The 14,732-nt window shown below is 65.5% G+C and overlaps 1 protein-coding gene across 1 annotated transcript in view; it reads right to left on the minus strand.

Annotated features, from left to right (window-relative positions):
- Positions 1-14,732, minus strand: part of STK24 (serine/threonine kinase 24) — a 42,981-nt gene that overhangs the window by 2,318 nt on the left and 25,931 nt on the right. The window contains exons 2-10 of the mRNA XM_055145541.1: positions 12,057-12,287; positions 4,905-4,961; positions 4,509-4,617; positions 3,880-4,037; positions 3,031-3,216; positions 2,158-2,303; positions 1,563-1,692; positions 1,274-1,342; positions 795-931 (exon numbers count right to left, since the gene is read on the minus strand). Of these exons, the coding sequence (XP_055001516.1) occupies positions 795-931; positions 1,274-1,342; positions 1,563-1,692; positions 2,158-2,303; positions 3,031-3,216; positions 3,880-4,037; positions 4,509-4,617; positions 4,905-4,961; positions 12,057-12,287 (1,223 nt within the window). The remainder of the gene's footprint in view (positions 1-794; positions 932-1,273; positions 1,343-1,562; positions 1,693-2,157; positions 2,304-3,030; positions 3,217-3,879; positions 4,038-4,508; positions 4,618-4,904; positions 4,962-12,056; positions 12,288-14,732) is intronic.

The raw sequence follows: 14,732 nt of genomic DNA on the forward strand, positions 1-14,732 counted from the left end.
CCCAGAGGACAAAGGGCTGAGCCCCGGGTGACCACCAGCCAGGCGGGGACAGACACCGCCATGGCTGGCGGCGGGACAGGGACAGACAGTGCCGTGGCCAGCAGGACAGGGACAGAAAATGAAGTGACAAAAACATCAGGAAGCTGCGAGTGACCAAGTGAGGACCTCTCCGGAGGCGGGGGGGGTCCCCTCCAAGCACCACTGCCCCAGCAGTGACCCCAGTGCTGTCACAGGTCCTCGGGCCAACACTGAAGACAACGCCCCTCATTCCCGGGAGGAGGGGGCACAGGCCGGCAGCCAGGGGGACCCCAACCTGTCACCTGTCACCTGGGACACAGGGAGGTGCTGGGTCCACTGAGGACGGCACAGCTGCGGGGGCTGCGCCTGGGCCGCGAGCAGTCCGGATGCCCCCCCAGGGACCCCCACCAGATCCCGGGCATGGGGCGGGGGGCCACTGCTGCAGGCAGGGTGACAGGGATGATGGGGTGTGGACACCGAGCAGACAACGGGGCAGCGCGTGAGTGCAATGTAGCAGTGAGGACAGGGGCGGCCTGGACCACGAGGCGTGGACTGTGGGGCCAGGCCTGGGCAAGCGCTGGGTGACACAGAGCCAAGGCCCGTCAGACCGGCAGAACTGTCGCGAGGGGGAGCGGGCAGCTACTACCAGAGCCTCAGAGCCCCTTCCGGAACCTTCTCTCCCCACATCCGCGCCTCCTCCCTCGGTCCTGGCCGAGTCCTGGCCCAAGGCATCCTTGCCCCCCTCCCCCACACACACACCCAGGCGGCCGTGTTACCTCTGCAGCCGCTGGACCAGCGTGGACACCATTGTGTCCGAGATGCCGGGACAGGCCTCCTCGGCCAGGTAGATGGCCCCCCGCAGCTCCTCGATGGACCCCAAGTTCCCCCCGCACGCCTCGCTCTTCTCCTTCAGCTGAAACACAGCGTGGACAGGCGTGAGGCCGGGCCCAGGGGCCTCGCGGGGCCACGCCCGGCAGTGCCGGGGGGAGGAGGGGAACCCCTAGGGAGCAGCCCCCGGAAACCGGGGAAGGTGCCCGCGCTGGACACTGGCCTGAGGACGGGGGGTCCCACCCAGAACAGCCCACCAGGGCACAGCTGTGACTCGACTCCCTGGGCGGACCGAGCAGGCTCCGCTGATGAACACGGCCGCAACCCCCACCCCCACGCGTTTCCTGGAAAGGGGACCCTAATCTCCGCGCCTGTGGATACGGCTCCCTGCCCGCCTGCCCCCTGGGCCCGCCCGCCGCGGCCTCACCTCCGCGAAGAGCGGGGAGATGATGGTGGACAAGCACTGCGAGAAAGGCCGCTTGGGGACATCCTTCACCTGCAGAGAGACGCCGGCAGGAGGGCGCGCGTAAGCCGGGGCCATGAGGAAGGTTCCGGATACACGTGACCCGCCCCCCTCCCCCCCCCACCCCGGGGACCAGCTGCCCGCAGGCCCCTGCAAAGGCCGCAGGGCAGAGTGACGGGTGGGACACCAGCCCCGCAGCCCTGTCTGCGGAGCCCCCTGGGGCTGAGCCAGGCATTGGGGGAGGGGGACACACCTGACCCCGCTCCAGGTCCGAGGGCTGCAGCGCCCCGTTCTCCAGGTTCTTGGGGTCCTTCTCTCGGATGGTGAAGATCCAGTCCCCGGAGTCGCTGCCCCCCGAGGCCTGGCCATCCGCGTCCGTCTCCCTGGACACAGAGATGCAGAAGTAAGGGGGGTGCAGGGACCCCCCTGGCGGAGCGTCTGTGACCCTGAAGGCCTCCGGGGGGGCGTTGCTGGCTCCCCACGCAGGCGCAGAAGAAAAACCCCCATGTGCGAGGGTTGTCAGAAGGTGGTTCTGGAACTTCCCAGTGGGGAAGTCTCTCCCCCTGCACCCACCCTCACGAACCCCCCCTCCTCCTTCCAGGGTCCCTCTCTGAACAGTGCGGCCCCCGCCCAGTCCTGTCCTGATGGGCCCCTCAGCCCTCTTCACCCTCCCCCTGCCCGGGGCAAGCCCACGGGGGTGGGGGTGAGAGGACAGTCCGCCTGTCCACTGGGACCGGAGACCCTCCCTCAGCACCGAACCACGAGGCCACCGACACAGGACACGCATGTGGAGCTCAGAGGCAAGCCCCGGCCCCGGGGACACCCTCGGAGACGGGCCCCCGACTCACGTGTCCGAGTCCTCCGAGCTGGAGTCCTCGTGGCTCTGCTCCGCCTTCCAGCGCTTGTAGCGGTCGATGAGCTCCGTCAGGTAGGAGGTCTTCTTCGCGTTGCGCAGGATGAACTTGTGCTTCAGCAGCTCCTTGGCGGTGGGTCTCTGAAAGCCGACCACCAGCCAAAGCCGGCGCATGAGGTGCGGGCCCCCCACCCCCGCCCCAGGAGTCTACCCCAAAGGGGCCACCCTGAAACGTCCAGCGAGACCTCGTCTCCCCTCAGGGCACCCCACCTGCCCCGGGGCCGGAAACTCGGGAGATGCCTGAACGCCCCTCCCCATGCTGGGCCTGGGGGGCCGGGGGCCGGGGAGAGCAGCACCTAGAGCCCTTCACCCAGCACCCCGAGTCACAAACTGACGGCCCCCACTGTCCCCCTGCTGACGAGGTGCAGGCCACAGGAAGGCCTCCACAGAAGGACGTCTGTCCATCTCCCAGGGGCAGCTCTGAGGGCAGGATCCCAGGGGCACGCTGTCTCATTCCCCCGACAGACACCCCCCGAGTGGCCCATCAGCCCACATGTGCCACTGGGGGCATCCTACCCTGATCCCCCCGAAACAGAGAAGGGAACAGGAAAAGCTAAACTAGCATTGTTCGCGGCTCACTGCACCCATTTAGGGAAAGAAGAGGGAGCTATGGCCACAGTCCAGCGGGGAGGGCGTGTGCCTGCACGTGGCTGACCCAAGTTCAGTCCCTGGCAGTCCGCAAGTCCCCCTGAGACTGCCAGGAAATGACTCCTGAGCACAGAGCATCACGGAAAGTCAGAAAGCTAGAGACCAGGGGGCCGCCAGGGAGGGGGGAGGGAGGGCACGGCCACCCGCCCGGCCCACTCACGAAGCTGGGCTCCTTGTTGAGGCAGGCCTCCACAAAGTCCTTCAGGAGCCTGCTGTAGCTGCCCTCCAGCGTCGGCGGGTTGTTCTTGGGGATGAGGAACAGGACCTTCATGGGGTGCAGCTCCGAGTGCGGTGGCTCCCCCTTGGCCAGCTCGATGGCAGTGATGCCCAGGGACCAGATGTCGGCCTGCAGGGACACCGAGGTGAGGACGGACGGCGGGGGTGCTGGCAGGGGCTCAGACACCAGCGCCCCAGCGGAGGGAGGGGTGCGGCGCACGGGGCCGCCCTAGCCCTCCCCGGAGCTCCAGTCCCCACCTCCACCCCTCTCCCTCCGACCTGCCGCAGGGTCCAGCACGCCCCACCCACCACCAGCCCAGACAGACGCTGCGGCCAGGGGCAGCACCGGTGCAGGTGACCAGAGCTGCTGGCCCCTGGACTCACCACCGGCAAGAGCATCCCACCGCCCCTGGGCCTCAGCCTGCAGAAGCCCACCCGTGGCTTCAGAGGTATTCTCTGGTTTGGGGGGGGCCACATCTGGCTGTGCTCAGGGCTCAGTCTCTGGCCCATGCCTCGGGCCGGCCATCTGCACATTGCCCGTCAGATGTCGGGGACACCCCGGAGCAGGAAGAATGCTCAGAGCCCCAGGAGTGGGCGACGGCGGAACCAGCCTCCTACCTCGTGCCCCACTGGTCTGTGATGTTCCTCGTCCCTACAGCCAAACACCACTGCCCCTGGGACGCAGTTTGGACACGTGGGGCTCACGTGGGCCCGGGGACAGTGGGCGGCGCGGGCGGGGGGGAGGGGGCCGGGTCAGGAAGGAACAGGATGGGGCCCGGAGGTGGGACCTCACCTTGGAGTCGTAGGCTGACTGCTTGATGACCTCAGGCGCCATCCAAAACGGTGTGCCCACGAAGGTGTTCCTCTTGATCTGCGTGTCCGTCAGCTGGCCGGCCACGCCGAAATCGGCCAGCTTCACCTCGCCGTGCTCCGACAGCAGCACGTTGGCCGCTGCAATGCAGGGCCGGAGCTACAGCAGGCGCAGGCCCAAGGACAGGTCCTGGGGCCCCCTCCCTACACTCACTCCGCCCCACGTCTAGCCCCGCCCCCACGTGGCTCCACCCCACGCTTGGCCATGCCCACAAAAGCTCCACCCATGTTTGGCCCCACCCAACTCAGCTCCACCCCACCACGCCTCCCACAGCTCCACCCCACACCTGGCCCCGCCCTATCCTAGCCCTGCCCTCATACTTGGCCCCACCCTATCAACTCCCCCTCACCCCCCCGGCCCCTGCCCCGTCGCTGAACCCCGCCCCAAGCCAGGACCGGGCTCCATATTCAGCTCTGCCCCACCCCAGGCTTGGCCCCGCCCCACACTTGGCCCCACCCCATGTCTGGCCCCACCCCTTAGCCCTGCCCCAAGCCCGGCCCCGCCCCACCAGGCCCCGCCCCCACTCCGGTGTGGGCCTGCCCTGGGCTCACCCTTGATGTCCCTGTGGATCTTCTTCTCCGAATGCAGGTAGTCCAGCCCCTTCAGGATCTCTCGTAGGATGGTGGCGATCTGCGTCTCATCCAAGGGGCCCGGCTCTAACTGCGGGGGACACGGGGTAAGGGTCACTGGCTGGGCGGCTGCCGACCCCCGTCTCGGGAAACCCCGTCTCGGGCTCGGAGGGACTGAACATGTCCCCTCCCAGAGTGGCCCCCGCAGCCCTGGGCGGACAGGCAGCAGCAGAGGGAGGTGGTCGCGGCTGCCCCCAGGTGCGGAGAGCAGGCCGGTGACCCAGCGGCAGGGTGGACATGCCGGATGTGCAGCAACAGGAACCAAGAAGCCGGGGGCAAGTCTCCAAGCCAGTGGCAGGGAAGGGCGCGGCCACTCACCAGGTCGAGCGCCGAGCCTCCGCCCAGGTACTCCATTATGATCCACAGCTTCGTGTCCTGGAGGGGGGAGAGGAGCCACGTGAGTCGGGACCCCCGGGAACCTCGGGGCAGTCCCCCCTCCACATGGAACCAGAGGAGCTGCCAAGGGCAGGGCAACGAGGAAAGGGCAGGGGGAGGAGCCAATACCTGCTCCTGAACACACACACACACACACACACACACAGAGCACACAACAGCACTACAGGGAAAAAAGGGCAGGGGAGGAGCCAAGGAGCCAATATCTGCTCCCGTACATACACACACACACACACGCACACACACACACGGCACACACCAGTGCTACAGAGGCGGGGAGAAGACCTGGTCAGGGGCACCCCTGTCCCAACTGCAGGACCCTCGGTCATTTCCTCTCCAATGACAGACTCGGAACAAAGCTGGAGCCAGTGCCCATGAGGAAGGCCAGTGTCGGAGGCCCTCTGGAATGGGGAAGCCTCTGCCCAGGGAGGCTCTGGGGACACTGATGCTGGGCGCCAACCATCTCGCAGGTGACCCGTAAGTGACACTGGGGCTGAGTCCACCAGTCTCCCAGGCGACAGGTGACCCATGGGTGACACCAAGACTAGGTGTGTCTCCCAGGTGACAGGTGACCCCTGGGTGACACCGGGGCTGGGTGCCTCGTCAGTCTTGCAGGCTGCCACGGCATCTGTCCCCCACCTGGAGGAGGTGCTCGCGCTCACGCACTCCAGCTCCGCCTCAGTCCCCTTGTCAGCACGTGAGGAAGTGGGGGAAGCAGGGAGGGGAGGGGAGAGACGGGCTCCACAACAGCCTGGACACCCTGCTTGGCCACTGCTGGCCTTTGTGTGTGTGTGTGTGTGTGTGTGTGTGTGTGTGTTGGCAGGGAGGAAGGGGGACCCTTGGGGCCAGAGGGCAGTATAGAGGGCAGAGCACTTGCCTTGCGCACAGCTAGCGCAGGCTGGATCCCCAGCACCCCACATGGCCCCGAGCCGTGCCAGGAGTGACCCTGAGCCCAGAGCCAGGAGTGACCCTGAGCCCAGAGCCAGGAGTGACCCTGAGCCCAGAGCCAGAAGTACGTCCTGAGCATCACTGGCTGAGGCGCCCAAGACCAAACCAAACCTGCATCCCTATCACCATCACGGGGCCACTTCTCCTTCAGACACTGTGTGTCCCCCCCCAACTGCTCAGGCAGCACAACTCGGGGCCACAGGGCCCTGCAGAGCTGGGGGAGGCGCCTGTGAGGAGCCGGGGGTCGGCCTCGGGGCCTCCTGCTCACCCACCTGCCCACCCGAGACAGAGCCAGGAGGGCTGTGGGCGGGGACCAGGCAGGGACACAGGCACCAGGGAGCTGCATGGACTTTCTGCACCCACCATGGGAAGCGGGCGTCATTCCTGCCTGGGGCTGCACACCAGGCCCTCGCCACCTCCCTGCCTCAGTTTCCCCCCTGCGTGTGGGACCACAGGCATCCACCCTGAAGGGCGTGCCCAGCTCCGGGGGCCAGAGTCAGGGTCCCCAGCGCAGCACAGCACTATCGGGGGCCGCGCACTGGACGCGGTGGGCAGTGCCAGGAGGCAGCTGGGGAGCAGGACAGCCGGGGCCACGGGGGCCCTGGCAGGCAGACACGTGGGGCCAGAGCAGGAGGCGCAGGACAGCCACAGGGCAGCTGCCAGGGGCGGCCCCGTCCCGACACAGCACACGCTGCTGGGGAAGAGGCTGCAGGCCGGGTGGGCGGGGCTGGGCTGGGTGCAGACCCAGGGGGGCAGGGCGACGCCCCAGAACGGCAGCCACCGCCCCTTCAGGCACCCGGCACGCTGCAGCTGTCGGCAGCCCAAGGCAGGGTGGACGGGGGGCGGGCCGGGGCCCAGCCACCGCGCTGCCTCGACTTCCCCACGTGTCTCAGCAGAGTGGGGACAGGACAGCAGGCCTCGGGGCCAGCCCTCACCCAGGGCAAGGCGGAGGGGAGGCCCAGCACCCAGGTCTGTCAGAGCCCCTGCAGGCCCAGGGCACTCGCCCCGCGAGTGTCGGGACAAGAAGAACCAGAAGCGCCGGCATCCAGGTCGGCAAGCCAGGGGGGCGGGCCGGGACCCAGCGGGGACCCTCTGCCAGGCGGGAACGGCCTCTCGCTCGCCTTCCTAGAGGGAAGCGTCCGGGGCCCCCGCCGCCCCGGGAAGCGCACACCTGGTCATCATCATGCCCAGCTGGGCGGTGCCACGGCTCCCGGGCCGGGCTGTGCAACGGGGGTAGCCCTGCACGCTCAGCGCGTGACTGCTCTGTGCCCCCAGGACGTGGCTCTGCGCGCGGCAGGCTGCCTCGTGGACAGCAAACGCCACTGAAGAGGGGCTGACCCCCAGGGACCCCCCCCCCACTGCAGCTGACGGGGCCACTGGTGGTCGTCCTGGGCCCGAGGGCAAAGCCTCCATGACGTGGTCCCTGGCAGTGCCCGCTCCTGTGGGCGGGCTGAGTCCAGGCCCCGCCTTCTGGAGGCTGAGCACCGCTGGGAGCAAGGTCTGAGCACCTCGGGGTGTGGTGGGGGGAAAAAAGGGTGTGGCGGGGTTGGGGTGTTCGTGCAAAGCCAAAGTTCACACTGGGGTCACGATCTGTTGCCCTCGGCGGCCTCACTCGAACCCGGTGAGTCTCCCGTGAGGGCCACCCAAGTTTCCACTGTCTTCCTCGGCCGTGCTCCGGAGGGGCCCCTGGCAGAGCCCTAACTGCGGCACCATCTCTCCGGCCCGAGACCGTCCAGGTTCTAATGAGCTGACCTCGCACATGTGAGGCCCCAAGTTCCACTCCCTGCTCGTGGGCCCCTGAGCACCGAGGTGGGAGCAGTTCCCAGAGCGCCGCTCACAGTGGCTGCAAACCCCGAATGAAGAGCTCAAAAACTCAACAGCGCGGCGGGTGGCACCCACCTGCCCCCACCATACCCCTCCCCCAGCTCCTCGGTGCCGAGAGACACCTTCTGGAACATTCGGGACCCGGATTCTCAAATCTGCACCCACTGGAACACCGGGCAGGGGGCTGCAACCCCGAGTTCCTCTTCCAGGTGCCCCCACGTGTGCTCAGAACCCAGCAAGCTGGGGATGCTGCAGGACCTGGAGACCACCCCCACCCCACCCCTCCCCGTGCCTGGGCAACCCCTAACCCCCGACCAGACAAAGCCACCTCAACGGTTCTGGGGTCTGGTTCCGGGGCCTCATTCCTGGGGGCTCCTGGGGACGGAGGCAGCTGCCCCCCCCCGGCCGGAACCCAGAGGGAAGGACGTGTCGGGGACTGACAGAACCCCCGCCGGCAGTGGCCCACCTTGGAGGGGAGAGAGACGGGGTCGGGAAGCTCAGCGGCTACGGGCGAGACCTCCACACGGGGTCCCCCCGCCGTCCCAGACCCGCCCTCGTGAGACAGCAGCACGCGGGCAAAGGGCCCGGAGAGCCCACCGCTGCCCGCGGGCAAACCAACCCCCCGCCCCCGCCTCCCTCTGGCCAGCCAGGCACACGCGGAGACTCACAGGGGAGGAGAGCGCAAACCGGGGCCCCCCGAGGGAACGGAGAGTGCCCTCCTCAGGCCGAACCCCCGGAATCCAAGGGGGGAACATGGGAGGACAGGGGGTCCGAGCGACGGCACAGCAGGGAGGGCGCTCGCCTCGCACACAGCAGACCTGGACTCCACCCCCAGCCCATCGGGAGTGACCCCTGAGCACAGAGCCAGGAGTAAGCCCAGCGCATCACCAGCTCTGCCCCCTGCGCACCCCCCAAAAAAAATATCTGGAGGATTTAGTGACATTTAATTAAGGATCCTCTTTGGGTTTTGGCAAAGGGCACCAGAGAGTTAACAGACGCACAGCACACTCAAGTTAAACGGCCTGGGGTTCGACGGGAGAACAGCACACTGGGCGGAGCTATCGGGGTCTGACAGCAGCGCAGCACAGCACACCCGGTGCAAATGTCCGGGGTTCGTCAAGAAGAGGAAAGTCAATGAACGGAGAGCCAGGGAACAAACGAGAACAGGCAGGCAAGGGAGAGATCCGCAAGGGTGAAGATGGTGGGGCCAAAGAGGCGGGCTCGGGGGTGCTGGGGGAGTCAGGCTTGGGGGAGCCCCCCCATCCTAGCACCATACAGTCGCCCTGCACCACCAAAAGCAAAGAACAAAAACTGAGACCCATGGCAGGACGGCTGCTCACAGCGCCCCCAGTGGTCGGGATGACGAACAGGCGCAAAGCTGAGACCCCACGGAAGGATGGGTGCTCCCAGCGCCCCCAGTGGTCGGGATGACGAACAGGCGCAAAGCTGAGACCCGCGGAAGGATGGATGCTCACAGTGCCCCCAGTGGTCGGGATGATGATCAGGAGCAAAACTGAGACCCGCAGAAGGATGGATGCTCACAGCGCCCCCAGTGGTCGGGATGACAAACAGGCGCAAAGCTGAGACCCGCGGAAGGATAGATGCTCAGAGGGCCGCCAGTAGGCGCATGAACAGGCGCATGAGTTGGAGACAGGTACAGCCTGTCCCTGAGTGACAAGGGAAGGCGACCAAGTCATCCACCTTCTTGGATGGGATGTGGACAAGCAGGCCCCACACCATCTGCCCAGAGGACAAGTGAAGACAAGTTAAGGCCACTGCCACCACTTCTCACCCACCCGAGCCCCTGGGACCGGCAGGAGGGATGAGGAGCTAGAGAAACCAGGCCCTCACTCACGGCCGGGGGACAGGGCAGTGACCACACTGTGGTCACTATGCACCCCAGAGAAGGATGAAGATCTGTCGCTCTGAAACCCCAGACACCACCAGAGCTGGAGAGTTAGGAGAGGATTAAAGCACCTGTCTGGTGCATGGTCAACCCAGGTCTGATCCCTGGAACCACACAGGGGCCCGGGCCCTGAGCCCTGCCAGAAGTGACCCCCGAGTGCGGAGTTAGGACTAAGCCCCGAACAGCGCCAGGGGTGGGCTACCAAGGCCAAAACCCAAAACGCTTGACCTGAATGTCTGAGGCAGCAACGCTCAGCATGGCCCCAAGGTGCAGACAGCCCTGGGTCCGCGTGAGCAGGTGGACGTGTGTTCTGCCCACAGCCATGGCAGGGACCCAGGTGGGGAGCAGGCACCCCACGAAGGATCCCTCCTACCCTAGACGTCACAAAAGTCACGAGCTGGGGGCCCAGTGGCCCAGAACACCCAGAGGCCGACACAGAGGAGCAGGTGTGGGGAGCAGGGCACGGTGAAGGACCCGGGTTCGGGTGTGTATTTCCTGTGGTAAGAACCTTCTGGGGTTTCAGTATCTGTACTGCAGACCACAATGCCCAAACGGAGAGCGAGGGAGGGGGAAGGATGGAGAGAGGGGGGGTACCTGTGATAAAGGAAGGCTGGGGGGGTGACAGGAGGGAATGTGGGGACACTAGTGCTGGAAAATGTAGAATGGTTGGGGCTGGAGCAATAGCACAGCGGGTAGGGCATTTGCCTTGCACGCAGCTGACCCGGGTTCGATTCCCAGCATCCCATATGGTACCCTGAGCACTGCCAGGGGTAATTCCTGAGTGCAGATCCAGGAGTAACCCGAGCATCGCCGGGTGTGATCCAAAAAGCAAAAAAAAAAACATAAAATAAAAATGTACACTAGTGGAGGAACGGGTGTTGGAATACTGTATGACTGAAACCTAATGACAAACAGCTTTGTAAAGTTCTATCTCACAGTGATTCAATAGGAAAAAGAAAAGAAAAAAGTTACAACCTAAATGAGAGGAAGGGGGGAAAAAAAAACCCTCTTTGCGGTTCACCCTGGAGGCGGCCGCCCCTTTCTGGGAACCTTCTAGAAACCAGTGCAGGCCTAGCTGCCCAGCACACGCTGCAAGGGCAGCGCGGGGAGGAGGCCCCAGCTGCCCTCTTGCAGAACAGGGCAACAAGGATACCGTCCTTGGGGAGGGCGGGTGGCAGCCGTGAGGACCCCACAGTGACCCCGGGCCAGCGTCAGGCTTGTGGGAAACAGCACGAGGCGCCTCTGACCAGCACATCTCCCCGGCGGCCCCCGAGTGCAAGTTACTCTGAGCCCAGAAAAGCCGCCTGGAGTGAGCGTTCGGTGCAAACATGTGCACGGCGGCCCAAATGCCCCGGAGTGCGTCCCCGCGGACCTGCCCCACCGGGGGTGCCAGGCCCCTGAGGGCAAACACCACCAGGCCACGAGTGGGAACGATGGGGATCCCCAAATGCACAGCGCCAACGGCAGGAAGTCAGGGACCCAAATGGGGTACAGAAGGGGCCAGGCCCAGGGGCAGGAGGAGACCAAAGACCGCCCGGGGACGGGGCAGCAGGAGGAGCCCCCGCGGGTCCTGGGCCCCCCGGGTCTCGCTTCTCGGCCACAGAGGAGGCGCCCACTCTGAGTGTCGAAAGCAGAGCTTAGGGAACGAAGCGCGCCCCGAGCTTTGGAGGCGCAGCTGAGTCTGCACTCATCGACCCCGACTCAGACGCCCGCCCGGGACACCGGGGTCAGAGGTGACTCAGTAAGGAGCAGAGGGGCCATGGGGGCAGTGGGGGCAGACAGGCTCAGAGCCGAGTCGGAACAGATCGGCGAGCGCGGCTCTGCAGCATTTCCAGGGGGGTCTCAGGGCCGCAAAGGCGGCACCCCCGCCCCCATGCCAGGCTGGTGGTTCCACACGGCTGCCAGGGACCGGAAGCAAGGAAGTCCCAGTCTTTATCTTTTTTTGTTTTTGCTTTTTGGGTCACATCCAGAGATGCACAGGAGTTACTCCTGGCTCTACACTCAGGAATTACACTTGGCGGTACTTGGGGGACCATATGAAATGCCAGGAATTGAACCCAGGTCGGCCGCGTGCAAGGCAAATGTTCTACCCACTGTGCTATCACGCCAGCTGCCGGAAGTCCCATTCTTGAGCTCCCCGCACAGACACTGTGAGAGATAATTCACTTCCAAGTTCCGGTGTAGCCGACACGTGCTCACAAACTTGAAACTCGAGGAACGGTCCAGAGAGAAACACAAGCTGACGTGGTCTGCTAGGGCACCCCCCTCTTCCCCCCAATCTCCCTCCCCTGATCAATCAGACATCACCCCCATATCACAAGAGGCCACTACTGCTCTCACCGAACATCTCCAGAGCCCCCCGGAGGGGTGCCGTGTCTCCGGCCCCTCTCCCGCCTCACCTTCAGGTAGGAGCCGTAGTATTTGGTGACATAGGGGCTGTCGCACTGACTCAGCACCGTGATCTCCTGCTGGATGTCCTCGATCTCGTCCTCGGCCTCCTCCAGGTCGATGATTTTGATGGCGACCACCTTCTGACTCCGATTGTCGATGCCTTTGAACACCTCCCCGAAGGAGCCCTTCCCGATCTTCTCCAGCTTCGTGAAGAGCTCCTCCGGGTCCGCTTTCAGGTTCTGCGGAGGGAACGGAGACGAGAGTCAGGACCCTGGACTGCCGGCTGCTCTGGCGGGACCCCACGCCCCATTGGCCACGTGCCCACGGCTGCTGCTCCCTGAGGCAAGGCGACCAATGAAGGTAACCACCGAGGCGGGCACACACCCTGGCGGGGCAGGAAGCAGACCCCAAACACACCTGAACACGGCAGGCTGGCAGTGTGGGGCCGTCGGCAGGAAAGCCACTCACCAGCCGCCCTCCCTCCCCCGCTCTCCCAACACGGGGTGGCGAACACAGACTGCATGGCTGTGCTGAAGCGGGGACACCACATACTCCAGTGGGGAACCACGTGCTGTGGCCACCCTGGGGGACAGAGCATGGAAGCCAGCCCCAAATCGGGGCATTCCACAGGGGCCTAGAACCCCAGGAAGCCAGACACCAGGCAATGACCCCACCCTAGGGACACAGTTACACAAAACCTGGGGAGACAAGAGCCACGCCCCTCCCAAATGCACAGCCAGGCAGGAGAACCCAGAGAGGCACGCAGCAATGCTTCCACTAGGTACCAGAAATATCACAGCACTGTCATCCCGTTGCTCGAGTTGCTCGAGCAACCACCAGTAACGTCTCCATTGTGAGACTTGTTGTTATTGTTTTTGGCATATTGAATACGCCACAGGGAGCTTGCCAGGCTCTGCTGTGTGGGCGGGATACTCTCGGCAGCTTGCTGGGCTCTCTGAGAGGGACGGCTGAACCCGGGTCGGCCGTGTGCAAGGCAAACTCCCTCCCCACTGTGCGATCGCTCCAGCCCACAAGTATCATAAGGAATACAAGTTTCCTGGGGCCCGGCTCCCGCCCAAGACCGCCTGGCCCTGGCTGGTCCCCAGCGGTGCATCAGGGGTAGGGCTGGCTGGAGCTGGGAGAGGTCAGGAAGGCGGGGGCTCCGCCTTCCTGGGCAGGTGCCGGAGGAGCAGAAATCCTAACTGCCCTGGGCAGAAACCTGAGCCCCAGGATCCTCTTGCCTGACTGCAGCTGCGCCCTGCCCGCCTCTTCACACCCAGCACCCAGGCCTTCCCGCCAAGCGGCGGGGAACTGCCACCTGAGTCTCCTGGGCCCTGGCTGGCGCTGGGAGCAAGGAAGGGGCCCTGGGAAAACTCCCGCCCTTGCCCACTGGAAGAGGCAGAGGCACCTGGGTTTGGGGTTACGAGTTAACGGGTCTAGCCCAAGGACTCTGGCTGGATCCCAACGTGAGTCTCTGGCCCCGCCCCCACGCCAGGCCCCGCCCCACAACAGCACTTCGTTTGACCACGCCCCATTCACTGGCCACACCTCTCGCTTTGCCACGCCCCCAGTCCAACCCCCTCCCATACTCTACCACGCGCCCATTTGGCCCCGCCCCACACCTAGCCCCACCCCAGTCCCACCCTGCCCCATGCTTGACCACGCCCCTACTTGGCCCCACCTCACACCTGGCCCCATCCCAGTCCGAACCTGCCCCATGCTTGACCACACCTCCACTTGCTCCGCTTCAGTTCAACCCCGCCCCATGCGTGACCAGGCCCCCTAGGCCCCGCCCCACGCCCAGCCCCATTCCTTGCTTGGCCACATCCAGTCCGGCCTGCCCCGCCCCATACCTAACCACGCCCCCTCTTAACCACGCCCCACTTGGCCCCGCCCCATGCTCCTCTCCTGCAATGGCAGGTGCGGCCGTTGAGTTCTCACCCAGGGCACGAGACACTGCAAAACTGTGAGCCTTGGGAAGGTGGCGGGCAGGGGCGGCCAGCCGTGACCCCACGCCAGGAAAGCAGGCGCCAGGCCATCTGTCCAAGTGCACGAGCTTGAGAAGCAGAAATCACGGCCCCCCTGCAGGAGGTGGGGTCCCAGACCCCCTCCTGGACCCCGACCCTTCCTGCGGGCTCGCGGTGAGGACGGCACAGGCAGCGGGAACCTGGCCTTCCCGGTCCCCTTCCTGCGCAGTGACGCTCCGGCCGTAAGCCAGGCACGTGGTCACTGCACAACGGGGGACGCGTCTCCCCAGATCTGTCCACTGCTGCGCTCCGGAGGCGGGGGTGGGGGGCGGGCTCAGGACTGCAAGCAGCTACGGGGCAATTTGTGGGATCGCGCCTGCTGCCCTCGCACCGAGAACGCGCTTGAAGCCCGCATGGCTCTCCCCATCCCTCCCCCCCTCCATAAACTAGGAACGCTGAGTGGATCCTGACCGTCTTGAAGCCCCCACGGGAACGAGACCCACGGAGAGGCACAGCTCTGGGCCAGAGGGCGCTCCAAGGGCGGGCTGGACTTCCACCCCGCCCTCCACATGCACCCACCCCAAACCAGAACAACACAGTCATAGCTGTTTTATGCACACCTCTGCAAACAGGCAGCTGCGTCCTCCACCCTCTCTGCCAGACACGCCCTGCCCGGGGCTCCCGTCACCCTCTTGGTCACATCTGAACCTGGAGGAG

Source organism: Sorex araneus, chromosome 1 (genome assembly GCF_027595985.1).
Source record: "Sorex araneus isolate mSorAra2 chromosome 1, mSorAra2.pri, whole genome shotgun sequence".
Lineage (NCBI taxonomy): Eukaryota > Metazoa > Chordata > Mammalia > Eulipotyphla > Soricidae > Sorex > Sorex araneus.